At 30.6% G+C, this 21,443-nt stretch overlaps 1 protein-coding gene and 1 non-coding gene across 2 annotated transcripts; one reads left to right on the top strand and one right to left on the bottom strand.

Moving 5' to 3' along the window:
• Positions 1–360: 360 nt before the first annotated feature.
• On the top strand, positions 361–432 carry TRNAT-UGU. The gene has a single exon. It is a non-coding gene; the product is annotated as a tRNA-Thr (tRNA).
• Positions 433–9,809: 9,377 nt separating this feature from the next.
• On the bottom strand, positions 9,810–10,853 carry LOC110712278. Its single transcript, XM_021890742.1, has one exon. It carries the CDS (start codon positions 10,695–10,697, stop codon positions 10,155–10,157), a length of 543 nt encoding a protein of 180 aa, XP_021746434.1. The 5' UTR covers positions 10,698–10,853; the 3' UTR covers positions 9,810–10,154.
• Positions 10,854–21,443: the final 10,590 nt, after the last annotated feature.

Genomic DNA, 21,443 nt, shown 5'->3' with positions numbered 1-21,443 from the left:
TTATGTCCGAAAATGACTCAATGCTACGGTGCTACCTTCATACGTTCTTGCGTACAACTAATATCCAAATTTTTCCCTTTTTTTTTGTTTTTTTTTTGTGTTCCACCCACTTCACCCTTTGGGCTAATCTGGATTCGGATCATTTCTGGGTGATTAGGTTCTCGTCCCCTCCCAATTGTTGTTGCGGGAGATCGAACACGGGATTCTCCATACCAACTGCAGTCTCAATCACCATTACACCAACAACCAATTGGTCAAAAATTTTCCTTTGTTGTTCTTTTTGTTTAGACAAAAAAAAATCCATGTTATTAATTGTTTATTAATTATTTTTTACCTTAGATGAAGCACACATTGTGTTCTGCCCCTATAGCTCAGTGGTAGAGCGTCAGTCTTGTAAACTGAAGGTCTGTAGTTCGATCCTGCATGGGGGCATTCATTTTATATTTTACAGAAATGTCTTTTTTTTTTTGGCTATTTAATTTGCATATATGCATAATTAATACAGTAAATGTTATTCCTGTTTAACTGTTTTGTTGTGTTGGTGAAATGCATGAAATCCTAAAGTATATCAAATCAATCTATGAATTTCTTTCATTAATAATCCTAAATTAATATCTATGATGTCAAATTTGAAAGTTCCTACACGACCAAAACTAGAATTTTTCTAGTCGACAAAAATAAATCTTACCCGTATTCAATTTGATTAACAAATTTACTGTAATACATGGATTTATTTATATGTTAGTCGGTTATAGATTAGTTTTAGAAACAATGTTATTGGTTAATGATATATACCAGTCGTCCATTTGTGTTATTTTGTCCATTTATATTGAATATAAATTATTTTTAATAAAATCTTAGTTAGCTTTATGGTAATTACTTATTCATTTTCTTAGAAAGATATGAAGCAACCCGTTTAAAAGTGCTTCATGAGCCACATTACATATGAAAATGATGTGTTCTCATAATCCCATGTCATTGTCATCCAAGTTGATGGCATCACATATCAATTAGATGATATTTTCAAGCATATTGTGTAGACCATAATCTTTCACTATAAATTGTCACTTGGAGCCACATCTTTTTTTAGAAAACAAATGATTTGGCACTATATCATTATTAGATGGAGAGGCCAAATGGCAGATAATTGTAAAGATGTGAAATATCATTAATATATTGTGAATAATAATAATAATAATAATAATAATAATCTCTCCATTGACGAAAAAAATAGATTATGAAGTCTAGATCCAGGCTAGCGAGGGACCATAAAATTATGTTATATTCGAAATTGATGTAGTGATGCTATCTAGTTTAATTGATAAAGTCTATAAGATATATTTAAAGTCTTGTTTAAATTTCGTCTACATCAGCATGTACTCTTAGCTTGTTGCTTTTATTAGACGATAATATGTTCGTCTTGAGTCATATACATATTCTAAAATGTTAACAGGCCTTTATTGCAAACCCTTTTGGAATTTGAATCCAACAAGTGGTATGAATGGTCCTTAACATTTCAGTACAAAATGGACCACAGGTCCACAAATACAAGAGCCCACCATGAACATGTTACACATTATGGAGCAAATTTTGTTCCTTTTTTTGGTGGGAATATTAATTAATACTTGTATTATTGATGAGATTGGTGGGTGGTAAATTCCAAAATGATAACGTTATTTATTTCGATACCCCCAAAAAATGACAGTTTCCTCTTTTCCCTTAGTTATTTTGTCCTAAACGTCACATACTAAATTAGCAAGCTAGGTAACAAGTCTTATTCCATGCTCTAAGCATCTAATACAAAAGAAATTATCTGAACATCAAGCTAATTAGTGATGGCTACATGGACATATATATACTTACAAAGATTAAGGGTATATTTCATTCATTTTGACTCGAAAATTTAATAATTAATTCGTATAAAATCCAATCAAATTTTATAATATAATGTTTTTCCGCTTTCATTTTTCTATTATAACTTGTTCATGTGGGATGTATGAGTTAGATATACCATGGATACCGTCCCCATAGAAGATTGAGATTATGCTTAAAAAGACTGAACTAAACGAAGGGCTATCACATATTACCAAAAAAAAATAAGCAAAGGAAATATGGCATTTGATCCAAAAGATGGACCAAATTATAATATGGCCTAATAAATTGCTACGTACGCAGCTTTGCTATAAACCTAATGCAGCCTAAACTTATCTATAACTACTAGTGTAATTGTCATTATTCATAATAAAATGATGATGGTGATGATAATTGACGCAAAAACGAACGACACTAATGTTTTAGTGACAAAATGAGTAGTAGCCTAAAACAAGATTGAATAAAACCTTCTTAGACTCATGCATGAAAGTAAAGAGACGGCAAACAAATCGTTCAGTTCATATTTAGTTTATATTAATATTATTGAAGTAGGTTATCTTCTTGTAATGAGTAAATCTTTTTCTATTAATTATTGGATGTTGGCCCAGGTCAAATTCAAGTCTTTTATCAGTCAACTTAATTAGTTACTAATTATGATAAATAAATCAATGTTGGACCTATTGGTCATCTCGACGTACTAGCTCTAGTGGGGTCAAGTCAAACTTGAAACATAATACTTATAGTGGTGGACTAGTTTGGGTATGTAGTAATTAGTTTATTACCAATCAAAATTGTGTTGTCTAAATCTTTTACCAATGGCATAGCCTATAACAACAAATTTTAAACTATTTTTTTAAATTATTATATACATCTAGATGCACCATTACCCAAGATTATATATTTTTTGCTTATTTTAATGATTAAATTATCAAAAATTACCGCACCTTGCACCCATTGTATATAGGAGTCACTCATTCGATCATTTCTTGCATGTATATATGCTCTGAAATTAATTAAAGTACCATTGATGAGTGATGTATTCCTTAGCTTGTTTGAACTTTGAAGGATCCCAAAAAGAAAAGCAAAAGAATAATAAGTACATCTATCATGGTCAAAATATGCATTAAATTTTGAAGGAGAAACGCGAATATTTGTGTACATGCAAGTAAATGAAAAAGTGACGAGATTATAAGCATTCTTTTATTGAAGATAACTTATTCCTTAGCTTTACACAACCCTAAAATAGTCGTAACTTGTGAAAAAATAGGTTTTGTACTAGTTGATGCAAAGTCGTTGGGAAATAGCATCATCTTTAATTTCCCACTTTCTTTTGGATTAATATAGTGTCATGATCTAATTGAAGTGTGCATGAGCTATGAGATAATAATGTTTAGCTACCAAATTAGGTATCATTCTTTTATCTAATTACAAAATTAGGTTTAATTTGATAATATGTAGGTATGATAAGATGTGATTAACCTTGGATTGTTGGAAGTCTTGTCCTACTAAGATCTCAAAAATATAAACGTTTATTTGTTTAATAGTTGCATGTTTGATGTTAAGTCGATACTCAAAAGTGGCAAAGTGTGCATTTATAAGACCAATCAGAATTCTCTTTTATTTAAAAAAAATAAAAAAATAAAAAATTAAAAATTAAAAAGGAAATAAGAGCCACAACATATAACTTATTTATTAAATTTTGCTCATATTTTTTCATAGTACTACGTACAGTAACGTGCTTATGGTTTTAGTGCCAATACTTATCATGGTCAAGGTAAACTAAGCACAATTATAATTAATTTGAGTTAGCGATTGTGTACTAAACAATAGAACCTTATATATGCATGATAATAAGTACTACTTTATATATACATATTTCGTGGTCAAAAAAGGCATATAATTATATTGATTCTTTTGCCATTGCTTAGACTTTAGTTCCATATTAATGCAGGTTTGGGATTTTGGGTTTCGGTCAAGAAACACTAAGCAACATGAACTTTAAATCTTAACTAGGCCAAGAATACACAAGCACAAATTTGAATAAATCTTCATGAAATTTCAAATCAATCAATCAAATTTTTTCATTTCATTAAACATCATCACGTAGTATTTATAAGCGAAATAATTAGCCTAAAAATCGTGTATAATAAAACCTAATGAAGATTTGTTTTATAGTGGAACTCAACCATGTATGTTTGTATTTGTTAATATTAAATTTTCAACGTAGTTTATTTTGTTTTTACTTTTACCCAATGAAGATTTGTCATGATGATATGATAGCATTACGATCCTAGGGTACAATTCATTATACTAGACCAAACAAAGTTAAATCACCCTTATACAAAACCCCTTGACTTAAAGGATGGGTGGCTCAAATCATTACAAGATAATCTATACACAAGAAAATAATATCAAAATTAATACGAAGCACTGTATATTTCATCACCTATTTTTGGTTGAAACGAAAATAATATCAAAATTATGATTTATACACAAGAAAACAAACATGCACGCTTGTGTGCAGTTGATTGATAATGATCTATGCCTCTATTTCAACAATTTTCAATATTCCGATTCATGACTTTAGCACAACATATATAAAATATTTGGCAGCCCTTAACATTCATGCTTCAATTTCATTATTGATAAAATATTATAAACTCTACTTGAATTGTACCATAAGCCTACGACATTCCTTGCTTTTTGACTATTACAATGGCATGAAAAGCAAAAAACATTATCTCTACAAAACTTGTTTCATACTTGTTTATAATGTATGTTCTTTTATAGATCAAATCTCATCACTATATTTTACGCTACTTTTATAACTCCCAAATCCCTTTTATGGTCTTTAAAAGACTCTATGTCACTTGCTGACAGTTTCTCCGATATTCTGGCATAGCAAGTTCCATATGAGGCAACCTCCCTATTCATGTGTGTCTTATTGATACATGTAATTGTGCTGCAGGTTAGTGTCATTGTGTGTTGTTTCCTCTATTTACTAGCTTGTTGCGCATATAAGGAAGGTTGGCATGTATCAAATCACGGGGATTTAGGCGCCGCACGGGCGATCGTGACATCTAGCTCACCTTACATACACATTATGCTTTGAGGAGTTGTAGTAATTAATTAAGATGAAGATTAGGAGATTTTATCTTTTGTTAGATTCTTATCTTAAGCATTTCGATCGTTATTAGCTGATTTGTTTTAGGCCAGGGTTTCTAGAATATTTCATGTGCAATTATAGGGGTGGGAAACCAACAATAAAATAGATGTCTTTTATTTATGAAAATCTGAAAATTGTGAGTTAATTCGAGTAATCGAGTGAATCGAATTGATTTCTAATTGTTGATTTCTTCTTGTTTTGATTGAAAAAAGCAAACTTTCTTGTATTAGGTTTATCCCTAATTATTACTAGTATTTTTTATTTCTATTAAAATTTGCGCAACCTCTAAAAAACCTGGTTTAATCCATATCATTTCTTTCTTTCTTTTTTTTTATCATACAAAATAATTTTAATTAAAAATTTACTCCCATAAATGACCTTAATGAGGCTAATTTGTTTAAAGGCTAAACCAAACTAAAAAAAAATCCCCTCAACATCTACCACCATCTCCACCGTACCACAACCAATCAACCACCACCAGCCCTGAAACCCCCACCCTAACCCTCCATCAGCACCGAAACCTCCACCCCGACCCCACCACCCCCACCCTCCACTAGCCCTTGAACCACCACCCTCACCTTCCACCAGCTTTGAACCACCACCCCCTCCCTCTATTAGCCTAGAAACCCCTCACTCTAACCTAACTTGTCTTCGATCATTTCAATGTAGTACAAATAAAGAGTTATCATTGAGCACTTTCCAAAATTTAAACATTGATAAAAAAAAAAAAAAATTAAAAAAAAAAAAAAATTAAAAAATTAAAAATTATTTCTTTCGTCCCAAAATGTTTTTTTTTTCCTTATCTATATTATTATTTAAATTTGTCTCATATTACAAATGGAATAGTATAGGAGATTATTAATGAACTATCACATCTGCTCGATCCATTTTATTTACTTTCACCACTTTTTCAGTCTTATTAATTCTAGACAACCAAAATTTTAAAATTGACTTCAATCCACGTATTGAAACAAACAATAGAAAGCAAAGAAAGTACTATACATACGTAGTCAGTATTTACTTTGTATCCTCTCTCTTCCTTCCTCTCTCCAAAACCTAGCCTCCATTGTTGAATTTTGAAGGGGCTTCCATCGGTTTTAACCGGTGGAAAGCCCCAATCCTTGTTTCTTTAAAGTTTTTTTTTAGGTTTATAATAATGCTTCCTCCTTTTGGGAGGAATTTTTCTCCCTCGAAAGAAAGGGTTTCCGATCTCCTTCGAAAGACAAGGGTTTTTCGACCTTTTTCGAAACACAAGGTTTATCTCCTCTTTTTGGGAGAGGAATTTCTTAGTTTTGAATCCATGATATTAGATCTAATGGATTGTCGTGAAATTATTTCGTTGATGAAAAAGTTATCAAGTTTTCGAATACAGACATATGAATCAGAAGGAAAACATTTTCACGGCTACAAAGGATCGTTAGATTGTCTCTCCAACAAGGCTGTATTTTCCAGCGATATAAGCGGGAGATGTTCCGCAATACAAGATCTACTCGACGATCGTAGTTTTTATGAGGGAAAATATTATTTGATTCAATATCTTATGTATTTGTTAACGTCGAATCTCTATTGTAAATGTCGTATGACTTTTAATTAATGAAATATTTTTGCTTTTCAAAAAAAATAAAAGAAAAGAAAAGGTCATAACGCCATGTAGGCCACGTTATCAATTACGGAGTACATGGTATATCATATAGTACTCCGTATAAGTGATGACAATTGACATTATTGACATAACGATATATCATGCAAATAGTGGGAGTGATAAAGAGTCATGCAACTTAGGTAATTGGCAAATTTGTGGGTACAATTATGTAACGAGTGCCCACTTCTTTTTAGGTGTATGCATTTAATTTATCTCACGTTGTTATTAGCTGGATGATGATGATAGTTGGAAAGACATATCATGCCTTATGAATTATGATGTCAAATCATATCATACATCATACATACATGGGTGGTAGGGTTGCATGAATTTCCTTTTCTTTCTATTTTTTTTTTCTCTTCTTTATTGATGATTATGGTTGAGATTTTTGTATGAAATTATCTTTTGTAAACAATAATAAAACTTCTTATCGCCTCTTCGCATGGCCTAAAGGGAATCGATTAGAATTGGTTAACAAGATTTGGTTGGATTGGTTGTTTTATTTATTTTTATTTTTATTTTTATTTTTATTTTATTTTTTTTAAAGATAAGAAAAATAAAAACATCAGGAAACTCTTTTCACGAGGGGAATTCCTAATGCATCTGAAGAAAGAATGGGTAATAAAGAAGAGTTATTACAAGGTATGATATCCATACTATCACTAACTAAATGACCAACGACGCTAGCAATCCAATCTGCTGCTTGATTCGCCTCCCGGTAGATATGTCGAATACTCCAATTGTCGAACTCGTTGAGAAGAGAGTGGATATCTTTGATGATATGCTCAATTTGTCATGAAATTGACCAGATGTCTTTACAGTGTTTATTACTAAGAGATTGTCACCTTCAATGTGAATGTTTCGCAACCCACGTTCGATAGCGAGAAGAATGCCTTTGTGAAGAGTTGTAGCTTCTACTATGAAGACCTTGGTAATGCTGAGGTTAAAAGTGTGTGCTTTATTAAGTGACCTGCTGATGTCTCTGATAATGACCCCTGCCGCTGCTGAATTGTTGAGAACCAATTAAACCATTGAAGTTGAGTTTATAGAAATTGGTTGGTGGTGCCTCCCAGGAGACCATGGTGAAGTTTGATGAAAAATGAGGAGATGTAGTGAAGGGGGATCTCCGAGACGGAGATCCAAAGGTAAAAAAAAAAGGAAAAAATGATTGGGTTTTGTATTTGGGTTGATTATAAATGATGTGAAAATTTCTTCTTCCCAGGATAATTACATACATTTGCTCTCATACTAATTGAATATTGGTGCAGTGGTGATTGGGACTGCAATTGGCAGATAGGATCGCGTGTTCGATTCCACACAACAACAATTGAAAGGGGACTGGAATCTAACCATCCAAAATTGATCCCGAATCCGGATTACCCCAAAGGATGAAGTAGGTGGAACACCAAAAAAAAAAAAATACAGTTGCTCACATTATCTTGATTGAAGTAAAGCTATTCAGTTTAATTAAGGATATAAATCCTATTACTAAATTTTAGGAGTACAAAGCTATTTGATACGAGTACTTCGTATTAGTATTAGGAACGATCTCCCATACCAGTTACTATGAATTTACGTTCTTTGGTCATGTCACTCATATGTTTATATCTAACCTCTGTATCTCACTACTTTAGGTAGCTCATGAAATAAAAAGGAAAAACATAGTGGTAAATATCATGTTTTCATTTGTAAGAAAATAACATTTTTTTTTTATTTTTTTTTGAAACAAGAAAATAAGAAAATAACAATTTTAATTGTCCAAAATGGCAAAATATCTCCAACGTTCCAAAAATTCCTAGTAAATGTACACAAGTACAGGTACAACCAAACCAATTTATATTATTACACATACATTTTCCAAAATTGATTATTGTAATCGTTTTTTCGATTTGTCCTTTATAAATTTGTTCATATCATATTGGTATATCATCCCCACTTGCCTCTCATCTACGATGTACACATTATTAATATACTTGTTTATCATATAGGCAGAGTGGCAGAGAGATATGCATATAGTGATATAGGTCATATTTGACAAGTTTGTTACGGAGTATCAAAAAATAAAATTATTTGTCATATCGTTTCTCATAAAAATTACTAACACTTTCCCAAAAAAAAAAAAAAAAAATACACGTTCTAAGTTGAAGGGTTATGAATTTTCTTAAACATATGAAGTATTTGATAAGTTGATAGGGATTTTCCACATCCTTCTTCTCCTATTTTTAAGAGGCTGACTTGTATTGATGGGTTGGCTACACATGTGAGATTTCCAATCTAAGTGTTGTTTGATTGACAAATAAAAATATGAAAAGTTGAAATTCTTAGAAATTGAAATTTTTTAGAGTTGTTTGGTTGACAAATTTATGGAAATTAATGTTTTTACAAAGTGGTATTAAGTGATGATATATTTGGAACAAATTACACATCAATGTGATGTTCTTATTTATTCATCATTTAATTAAATGTTTGCTTTTCATATATATAGGGTTTGATTTTTAGGTTATTTAGGAAATTATATTACTCACAATCCTTTATCTAACTTAATCAAATTTACATACTTGTGTAAACATTATGAGTATTAATTGGGATTTATTATTTCCACGCTCTAATTCCCATACGAAGTTAAAGTAGTTTCAAATTGATGACGTATTAAATCAATTAAAAGTAAACCAAAATCAATTTAATACAATAGCAGATTAAATATGGTTTTACTCCTTATGAAGCAGTGATATACTGAATTATTGATATTAAAAAGTTTTGAAAAGTTTTCTGATGTAATTAAACAACTTTTTATTAAGAAAAAAAAATGTTAAGCTTTTAAATTAAATTTTAGTATTTATCAATAAAAATAAATTTTGTGTAATATTGAAATGATTTGTAAATAACTATTTATGCATCATTTTGTTGTTACTCCGTATATGTTTATTGTTTAACAATATAGTCCATAAATCTTTTTTTTTTGGGTTAGATAGTTCATACTCTAAATCTAGAGGAAAAAATTTATTTTATTTTCATAGGGTGGTGTAAAAATATTGTTTGGCCAACCAAGGTCCCAAGTGTAAAATAAATACTTGTACGGAAACGGAATAGAAAATTAGGAGTAAACTTGTAAATAAAATAAAGATTAGATTAGGTAAGAAAAAACCGTCTTGGTAACAAAAGAATAAAGTAGAAGCAATAAACAAGTCAAATAATTTGTCATTCCTACTCCTTTTTCAAATTCTACTAAACAAAAGGGGGTTGTATAACAATTTACAAAAGAAGATACGAGGGACCAGAATGAAAATCACCCAAAAACAGCTTTTCATTTCTTTCTTTTTAAGTCCTCTCACTTTTTTTTTTCTTTTTTCCTCCTCGGCTCTTCTTTTTTTACCCCTTCCGACCCCTAGACCTTTTCTTTTTGAACCTCCTAACCCCTCAACAAAAAGGACTTCTTTGCAAATTGAGGGTAACTACGAGGACCGAACCACCAAACTACATGAAAATCTCAGTAGACTGTAACAAGCTGTAATAATTAGCAGCTTCGCGGTCTTCAAACTCCCAAAGCCCTTCCCCTCCGACAGTAGTATCGAAGAAGAAGTCGGCACCGTCAAACTGTCCACCGCCAGCAACCTCGTCGAACCCGTCCGACAGGCTAGAGTTTGGCAGACCCAGCTCGTCGTCGGACGCCTCAAGGAGGTGCCTCATGACGCTGTCCCTCTCTTCTGCCCCTGACCCGGACCCGACCGACGGGTTCTCCGGGTCAGTCTCGTACGGGCCCGAACTAACCGGGTCGGGCCCGTGCTGAGGCGGGGAGGAGGAGGAGGTAGTAGTAGAAGTAAAAGAAGAGATCTCCTCTTGAAGAGTAGAAATCAAGGAAGATAAGTCCTCATTAGGCTCGTCTTCCTCTTCTTCAAGAAGGGTAATTATGTCTTTGTACGACTTTTGACGTTTAAAGACATCTTCATCCTCTTGAATTATTGTTTCATCTTCCCTTTGTCTTTTAGAAGATGAAGGAGAAGTAGAAATTACCTCCATTATAATAATAGTTATCTTTCTTTTTCTTTGATTTTCTTTCAAGAGATAGAGAGAGAAAGAAGGGCAAAATAGTAAATTGAAGCTTCACTAGTGAATTTTCTTCTTTTCTTTTGGTAGAGAGAGAAAGAGGAGAGAGAGAGTAAGTAAGATGAGGAAAGAGAAGGTGGAAATGAAGAGGAATATATAGAAGGAAGAGAGATAGGGTGGGGCCCAGGGGAAGAGGGTGGGGTAGAGGTGTTTTCTGGTCAAATAAAAGAAAAAGGCAAAAGAATAATAAATGCACACTTTGGGTCATTTCCATCTCCATCACCCCCTGACCGTGACAATATTTTGAGTAGAGTAGTAGAGATGCCTAGAAAAGTGAACCATATTTAGATTTTCTAATTTTATAACAATATTTTAATAAAAATAATATTCTAATGCTTAATTGTCCCCATTTCCCAATATCAAATCAATCATCATACTTAATAATGATACACTTTAACTTTAAGTTTAATTACATGTATAATTTTGTTTTAGTCAATGTACCAGAAGTTTACATGTGGGTTACTGCTAAATCTTTATTTTTTTATTTACTTTATTTTTATTTTTATTTTTTTTGGTAGCGTTTGCCTGCTTTTGATGACTTGCACAAGCACATAATCTTACTTTCTTAAAAAAATTAAAAATAAAAAGCACATAATCTTGAGCTCTTTCCCAAAATAATGTCAAGAAAAACCTCAATTCCCAAATTACAGCCACTTCTTTACATTTTTCCAATCTACCGTCCACGTAAGCATTGGGTAAAAAAACCGGGTTTTTTTTTTCCGGTCCAGGGAAAACCGCTACTTCAAGTAGCGGTTTCTAAAAACAAAACCGCTACTTCAAGTAGCGGTTTTTGTTGTGAATTGTTTTCACTTAATAAACCGCCACTTGAAGTAGCGGTTTTTATTGAGTATACCGCTACTTCAAGTAGCGGTTTTCTTCAATACATCGCTACTTGAAGTAGCGGTTTTGTAAAAAAACTGGTCAAAAAAAATTCCAACTGAACCGGTGACGTGGACGGTAAAGTGGGAATATATAAAAGATTGGCTGCATTTAGGGAATTACGCGAATTCCTAACCTTGTTTAGGGAAAGCGCTCCATAATCTTACTCGTTGCTGTATTTTATTTTACGTATTTTTTATCTTTATTTGCAACGCTTCTTTGAGGGAATTATTTGCAACATCTTTTTTTCTCTTTGGTAAGATTTGTATCAAACGAAGTATTGTTTTGATCATTTTATGGTTTCTAGATCAATTATTTTTGGTTAAATGTGGTTTCTACATCAACCCATTAACATTTTCTTCTCTTCTTTAAGTTTGCGCTTAGCTTCATTTGACAAAAAAAATTGTACTCCATATAAAAAATATTGTCACTTCCTAGTGTTCTGGTCAAATAAGTAAAATTGGATCGGATCAAAAATCTGTTTTTAAAATTGTGTCTAAATAAGTCGAAATTTGAATTTAAGTTTTTTCGAGTCACATTGTTCAGGTAGGTTTTTTTTTACACCCCTAAACTCCCTTTTACATTTCTTTGACTTACCATTTAACTATTTATTATGTCTTAGAAAGCGAATGAAAAACAAATTAAGTTTGATTTTATATTTAAGTCTAGACTAAGGCCCCGTTCACCTCACCTTAAAAAATTAATAATAAGTAAAAATAATTTCAGTTCGGTAAAAATAAGTTCAGTTCAGTAAAAAAAAAGTTCAGATCAGTAAAAATAAGTTCAGTTCAGTAAAATTCAATAACTATAAAGAAGAAATATAATAGAAAATTAGTAAAATTAATTTCAGTTTAGTAAAAATAATATAAATTTAGCAAAATAATTTTAGTTCAGTAAATTTAATTTCAGTTCAGCAAAAATAAGGTGAAGTGAACGGGCCTAACATTACTATTGAGTATATAATTAAATTTTTAAATGTGATCTACTACATTCATTTTTTAAAGTCACACGTACTATTAGCTATGGTCAGTATTTTTAAGTTTAATAGAGATTCCAATGCGCGCGGTAAGGCTAACCCTTGAAAAGAATTATTACCGGTGGCCTTTTTGTCCTATGCCTCTTTGCATGATATCTTATTATAATTGCTTACATATAGGCGATAGATGTGTTTAATGTTGTGTAACTATGTAGTGTTCGAAAATTTAGTAGAGCTACTTTGATTTAGCGAGGGAACGATAAGAAGATATCAAGTTCTAGAAATGTAAATGTCTTACTTTTAAGTACTTGTTGACGAAATTGAATAAATTCAACAAGACACCACACATTATTACACAAACAAAAAAAAAAAAAAAAAAAAAAAACATGACATCACATAATTATATACTCCATAATTTTTGGACTCCATGTATATTAAAATTAATTTAGAATACTTTGTATTAAATAGTGTTGAAATTCCAAGTAGAATGGAGTAAAAGATGACTTTAAATATTGAAATAAACACTAAATTTTTATTTACAAATAATAAATCAATTTATGGGATTCAAGATATAATTTTGAGGCTTTTGAAATCAAATGGAGATAAATATGTAAAAGAATATTTTTAGGGATATAAATATCCACGCACTATTCATAAGAGTTTTGTTAAACTTTTTATAATGTAGGGATTCAACACAAATATGTTTATTTGTGTATAATAGACAAAAGCTAATAAACGCCTCAGGCGCATTGGATAAATAACCAAAAAATGAAATATTAAATTAAAATGACCATTTTCTCAAAAAAAAAAATTAAAATGAACATTAATTACACCAACTGACGCGTGATTTTAGCATGTATTTCCAATAAATATCATTTTCACTAAAAGAAATATTCTAAATTGTTATCAAAAACTGTGGGACGCTCGTTAACAAGATTCGTGTGCATATATTGATTAGAGCTGTTAATTCGGGTAAATGGGTCGAGTTTGGATCGGGTAAGTGTGGGTTGGGTCAACTCGGGTTAATATCGTAACCTATGCGAGTCGGGTTCGAGTTAAGTCATGCTTGAGTTGGGTTATACATCTTATCGGGTTTGGATAGGGTTTAGGTCGGGTTACATTCAGGTCAGATGAATAATAGGTCGGGTTTTCACGGGTTAAAACGAGTTGAGGTCATTCTCGGGTTTGAGTCGGGTTTGGTTCAAGTCAATAATTTGCGGGTTATAATCAGGTCGGGTCATTCTCGGGTTCAAGTTGGGTTCGGTTCAAGTCAATAATTTGCGGGTTATAATCAGGTCGGGTCATTACCAAGTCAGGTCATTCTCGGGTTCAAGTCAAGTTCGCTTCAAGTCAATAATTTGAGGGATACAATCAAGTCGGGTCATTTCTGAGATGGGTCATGTTCGGGCTTGGGTCTCAAATATTGGGTTAATCTGGGTTTTGGGTTGATTTCAGGTCGAGTCATATCGGTTCGGGTACAATTTTTAGGTTGGTTTGTTAACAGTTCATGTAATGACATTCACGTTTAATCATTATCAATTTCTTTATTTATTGTAAGAGAAATAATTTCAGATCAGTTTAAATTCGAGCTAATTAGTTCGAATAAGTTTAGATAAGATATACATAATAAGTGACAATGTAACTACGGAGTATATAACTATTCTTTTATCAATATTAATAAGGTGGTCTAAATTAAATTTAAGGTGATTTGAAATCGGGTCAGGTCAATAACAGGTTAGGTTGAGTTCGAAATGGGTCAGAAACAATTCAGGTTGAATTTAGGTCGGGTCAATAACAAGTCATGTTGATTTCGGGTCGGGTTTGTAACAGATCGGTTGAATTTCAGGTCGGGTTAGTAATAGGTCGGGTAAAATTCGGGTCGGCTTAAATTCGGGTTGGTTTAATAACGGGTCGGGATAGTAACTGGTCGGGTTAAATTCGAGTTTTGACGGGTTAAAACGGATTTGGGTCAATCTCGGTTTTGGTCGGGTTCGGTTTAGGTCAATAATTTACGGGTTATATTCAGGTCGGGTCATCTCCAAGTCAATTCATGTTCGGGTTTGGGTCTCAAATACTTGGGTTAACTCGAGTCTAGGGTTGGTTTCAGATCGGGTCATATCGGGTTCGGGACACCATTTTTCCGGGTTCAAATAGGTCGGTTAATAATCGGATTCGGGTCGGTATTTCGAATAGTGTTAGCTTTTGACAGCTCTAATATTGATAAAGGATCATGGTTAAAGTTTGTCCTTCCTAAGATTAGATAAATGTAAAGTCAACAAAGAAACAAATGGGTCATATTAAAAAAAAAAAAAAAAAAAACCCTATAATTTCTTTTTGTGTTTCACTTTTTACAAATTTTATTTAAGCCGAAATATCTTGAAATATGTATTATAGAGTATAAATATTTTGTGATTTTTCTACTAGATGAATCAAACAAAATCTCACATAATTTATATGTTGTACATATGAAATATATATATCTATTCAATTCCATCCGCAATAAATCTTTGAAAAATGAAAATTCTAAACAAGAACACAAGAAAAATAAATGAAAGGAGTATACCAATTTTTTTTATTCATACCACGTATATTTCATAATAATCGCAACATTTGACTATACTTTTTTACCAATAAATAAAAATTTTATAAACATAGGCTGCCGCCTGTCGTCGTGTAAAATATTTTTAATTTTTTCGAATGGAGTAATTGACAAACGGGTTTGGGCCACACCCATCAGGATTGTCCACTACATACGACCAAGGAAGTTCCACCTCAAAATCATATGGTAATGAAGAGAGTAGTCCCTTAGCCTTATAAAATGGACACAACATTTTCTTTTCTTCAATTTGGGATACACAAACCAAGATCAATGTGGGACGCTTACATGTGATATTTGGCAGGATATATTTCAACACTTCCCTCACATTTAAGGTCCTTTTAACTCAAGAATCACCTGATTCAATTCAATTTGGCCCAAAAAACTTAATACCATTAAAGGTCCCAAACCATGGACTTGACAATATAATCAAGCTATTAAGGGGTCATTTGGTTGGATTATTTGGAATGGGTAGGAATTGAATTAGAATTCATTCCATCTAATTTCTTGTTTGGTTGAGGTTTTTAGTAATAGAATTCCATACCCAAGGGGTTCTAACTCTCCCCCATACCCGCCCCTCCCCCTAAGATTCACAATCCATTATACTAATGAAGGATAGAATCCATTCCAACAATTAAACCAAACAATTTTGGACTAGTATGAGTTTTAGAATCCATACCTCTTTAATATGAGATTTCATTTCAATCCATTCCAACCCGATGAACCAAACACCCCCTAAAAGTCCCAAACTATGTGTCTGGCTCTAATACCATGTTAAATGGGTTTAGACCACACCCGCAAATCAAGAGAGAGAGTCCACTTCACAAGTCCAAAAGAGGTTCAATTCCAAAACTATATACCAATAGGAGGTATATTCCCTTAGCTTTATAATGTATTTAATTCTCTCAACTTTTATTAATGTGGGATGCTTACATGTGTTATTTGGTAAGATATACTTTACCAGTATTCGACAATGTATACTTCCTCCATTTATTTATAGTTGCAACACTTCCCTAAAATGAAAATGTCACAATAGTTGTAACACACTATAAAAGGAAATTTTTATAGTAAAAATTATACCATTACCTTTATTTAAAGTTCATGGCCCACTTGATTATACTTCTAACAACTTCTTAACCCCATTTTAAGTATACTATATAATGTATAGTCCACTTTTTTTAAATACCATGGTAAAATGTATGATGCAATTATGAAGAAACGGAGAAAGTAGTTAACAACTAAACATATTATATTGAGTACTTTGTGACAAAGCCAAACTAAAGGATAGATGGGTATTATTAAAATAAGGTCATCATGATATTACCCCAAAGGAAAAAAAAATGCAATCTGCAAGTTGCAACTCCACCGAATAAATCTTTAAATAATTTAATCATTAAAAAAAAAAAAAAAAAAGTAGATAGCCGGTATTAATAAAAGTAAATGAAAAATCTGAATAATCTAATACGTAATGAAATCATAGGACGGATTACGGAGAGAAGAAGACAAAGTTAAGGCCATGTTCTTTTAAATTTTTGAGCAGAATAGGACAGGGTAAGTGTCATCAGATTATTAATATTAAGTAGAATAAGGCTCAGCAAAGTAGAGTAGAGCAGGGCTCAACAAAACAGAGCAAAACATATTTTAACAAAGTAAATTTCAGTAGAACAGAACAAATTTTAACATAACAAATTTCAACACAGTAGAAACAGAGTAAACTACGTCATCTCAAAAGAATAGGACCTTAAAGGGAAAGAGAGGGCGAAAGAGAAGTGTTTTCACGTGGCAGCACCATCTGAATAGGAGGTGGGGCCCACCCCAGCAGTAGATAGACGTGACAAAAGACGACGTTAGAGGTGCTTATTAGAACCGTGCCTGTTACCCCCTTCGTCTGATTCATGCTTTTACCTTGGGTCTAGTGTCCATCTCATTCAATATATATATATATATTTCTTTTAAAATTTTCCTTTTTGTGTTAAAATTAATGAGTCATAAGTCATAACTCTATCACTCTATGTTCACGAGTCATAACTCGACCTCTGATCTCTTTCATGACCCATTGTATTTTTATCACGGTGGCTAATGCGCATTATATTTAGGGCCTATTTTGATTTATTAAATTAAACTGAACTGATTGGGGTTAAATTGAACTGAATTGAATAGAAATGAAATAAATTATTTATGAGAGAAGAAAAATAGGAACTAAACTTGAATTGAAATTAAGCTGAACAGAACACGCCCTTAGTCATGTTTGAAGGATTTCTCAGTTAGTCCTTCTGACATAATTTTAGTTATTGTCAACATTAATGAAAGAAAATACGCAAACAAATATTTTAGTGTAAATGTCCGCGCACTAATTTTAAAAGTTAGAAAAAAAGAGGCAATTAACATTAATAAGGATAAAAAAAGTAAATAAATATTTTAGAGAATATGCGTGTCCGCACACTATTCATAAGAGTTATGTTAAACTATTTATTTTAAAGATAAATTAAGATGGATTAATTATCCATTTGCCCTACTCACACATCAGGTCAAATAAATTCTCTTAAAACTCTACACATCATCAAGCGATGCAAATCTAATCTAATATATATTTATATAAATAAAGTAGGCATTTTTGGAGAGCATTCGGAGCGCTGCGTAAGAAATATACTTATTACGACCAATAAGAAGAAAGATTTGTATTTTATTTTTGAATTATAAAATTATGTCGCCGCCTAGATAAAAGTAACGAATTAGATTTGATATATCTAAAATTTTTTGAATTAAAAAATTATATAGCCACCTAAATAAAAGTAACGAATTAAATTTGGTATATCTAAAATTTTAATGTCACGTAGATTATAATCCACGAATTAAGTTATTTTAATGGAAAAAAATAAGGAAAAAATAAATTCATTAAATCAATACTATGAGTATAAGGAATCCAAAAAAATATAGAAAAAGATAAATCTCCAAAAAGATATTTAATTGGGTTCAAATTATGAAAATATTCTACTATCCAAAAATTATCACCACGTAACTATACTTGGTGGAGAAATATGGTGGATTCAAATATTAATATTTTTTTTTAAATTTATGATATGGTGAAAATTATCTTCACGTAAATAAACTTGGTGGAGAAATATGGTGGATTCAAATATTAATTTTTTTTAATTTATGATATGGTGGAGAAATATGGTGGATTTAAATAGAAAAATACGTAACTATAATATGATAATTTATGAGTACACGTAGATATACATGGAATGAGAATATGACTTTATGATAACCCAATAAAATAAATAAAAAATATTCAAATGATAAACGATTATAATAAGTTTGATACCTTCCATTATAAGATAAATTTTAATAGTATTTATGATAAGAAATAAAAATTGTTCGTTAATTATGATTAAATCAAAATTTGTGATACCTACCATTATAAATTGACACATCATACAACACAAATAAATTTTCGTAATAATACAAAACTCATCAAGTGAATTTTGTGTTAGTTTTTTGTCATTAATGGTCGGGTAATTTTTAGCTTAATTTCTAAAATCCTATGTTTAAATTTTTATTTGTAATTATTACTTACATTGTGTTAATTTGAGATACTTAACGATTATATATTTATGTTTTATTTCTAAAATTTTGTTTTTACATGCAAATCTAACGCATCATACGACACCAACAAAATTTCTTATCAATACAAAACCCTAACAAGCGAATTTTGTGTTAGTAAATTTGTATTAGTTTTAGGTCATTAATGTCCGGGTAATTTTAAAAATCTTGTGTTTAAATTTATACTTGTAATTATTACTTACATTGTATTTATGTGAGACACTTAACGATTATCTGTTTATGTTTTGTTTACTGAATTTTGTTTTTACATGCAGATCTAATTTAATTAGAGAAATAAATTCGAGCAAAAATGATTGAAAATCAAAGTACAAGTTTCTCGACTATTTGAAATGCTAAATTCCTGTAAACAACATAGCTTAAAAGTTTGGATATGGTCCTAATGAAAGAGGAGGTTTTTTTTTATTTTATATATATATATATATATATATATATATATATATATATATATATATATATATATATATATATAATGTTTAATTTACATTTATTATATATTTTTTATAAACCTTTTTAGTTTTTTATTAATAATTTTATTAAAAAATAAATAAAATTTGTAATTTAAGTGGCTTAATCAAGTTATTAAATTAACTTAATTTATTATTTTTAATTATAGGGTGATTACGTTCATGCCTCAATTAACACTAGATTTGTTCAACACTTTCATCCAAAATTGATTGAAGAAAAAGTTTACTTCTTTAGATATTTTTCAATCGTTCCAATCCAATGCCTTGATTTTTGTCATTATATTGATTTAATAAAAGTTCCATGCATGAATAAACACATGGATGAACCGCATTTTAATTGCAATTAGTGGTCTTGATCTCATTGATGCAATCCATATCATACTACTTTTGATTAAATATGTAATGGATGTATATTCTCCACGACATTGTAGACAAAATATAACAATGTGGAAGCTAGCTAATTGTTGACTAGCTTAGTTTAGTTACTAAGAAATTTTATGTTTAGCATTGTCAATAATATATGGTTGAAATTAATTTGTAAAGTACTAGATTTGATGTAACTATTCAAGTTAATTTTTGGCTTTTATACATATATTTAATGCAACTATTTCAAATTAATTTTAAAAAAAGTAAGAAGAAGCTAAGGCAAATGGCACACGATTTGATGTTGTATACTTGTTATATGGATGACTTTCATTATTATTGAAGATGATGAAAAAATTTCAATGCATAGATTTGATTTTATACAATTACAATTTTTTGATCAATTTCGCTACAATTTTCATTGATTAGTAAATATATTGATTTACTTTATATAAATGTAAAGATTTAATTTATATCAATTTTATTTTTTCTAACATAAACAATGAATAATGATTTAGGATTTAAATTATTTAAAAAATAAAAAAATTATCTTTTCACATTAAAGATTTCGGACATTGATGCTAGAACACAGTAGATAAATTTGATCGATTTGATTATCGCATAAAGGAAGAAGAAAGAGATCAAATATGGAGTATCATGCGTCAGGCACATGCAATTATGATGTGCAAATTTACGAAAGTGCCCCTAGGTGTACCCGGAGGAAGGTACACCCAGGTGTACAAAATAGGGGCCCTTTTATCTTAAAATGATAAAAAAAAATTACACCAATATAAATTCAATTATAATGAATAAAGTTGTATTATTACCGGTAGGTCTAAGTCCTAGTCTAACTAGAAGAGGAGCAAATCGTCTGCTCACTGAAGAAATTGCAATAAAAAAAAATTAAAATTAAACTCTTGTAATTTTGTCTGAAATTATTAAATACAATAAATCAAATAATTAAAAATCTTAGATGAAAAAACTGTGCATTGCACGGGCTTTCATCTAATAGATATAAATAAAGTAGACATTTTTGGAGAGCATTCGGAGCGCCACGTAAGAAATATACTTATTTCGACCAATAAGAAGAAAGATTTATATTTTATTTTTGAATTAACAAAATAATGTCGCCACCTAGATAAAAGTAACGAATTAGATTTGATATATCTAAAATTTTAATGCCACGTAGATTATAATCCATGAATTAAATTATTTTAATGAAAAAATAAAGTAAAAATATAGGAAAAGATAAATTTATTAATTCAATACTACGAGTATAAGAAATTCAAAAAAAATGTACTAAGAAATATTTAAATGATAAACGCTTATAATAAAGTTTAATACCTATCATTATAAGATAAATTTTGATAGTATTTATGATAAGAAATAAAAATTATTCGTTAATTATATTATATTAAAATTTATGACACCTACCATTATAAATTGACACATCATACGACACAAACAAAATTTGGTATCAATAAAAAACCCCATTAAGCGAATTTTGTGTTAATTTTTTTGTCATCAATGGTCGGGTAATTTTTAGCATAATTTTTAAAATCCTATGTTTAAATTAGTATTTCTAATTATTACTAACATTGTATTAATTTGGGATACTCAACAATTATATGTTTATGTTTTATTTACTAAATGTTTTTTTACATGTAGATCTAACACATCATACGACATAAATAAAATTTCGTATCAATACAAAACCCCATCAAGCGAATTTTTCTTAGTAATTTTGTGTTAGTTTT

The sequence above is a fragment of the Chenopodium quinoa genome, unplaced genomic scaffold, assembly GCF_001683475.1.
Source record: "Chenopodium quinoa cultivar QQ74 unplaced genomic scaffold, ASM168347v1, whole genome shotgun sequence".
In the NCBI taxonomy this organism is placed as follows: domain Eukaryota; kingdom Viridiplantae; phylum Streptophyta; class Magnoliopsida; order Caryophyllales; family Amaranthaceae; genus Chenopodium; species Chenopodium quinoa.
The sequence above is the reverse complement of the archived record's forward strand: the minus strand, read 5'-3'. Positions and strand labels throughout refer to the sequence as shown.

Coding starts and splice junctions, on each gene's coding strand:
- LOC110712278 (XM_021890742.1), bottom strand. CDS start 10,697: ATGGAGGTAATTTCTACTTCTCCTTCATCTTCTAAAAGACAAAGGGAA.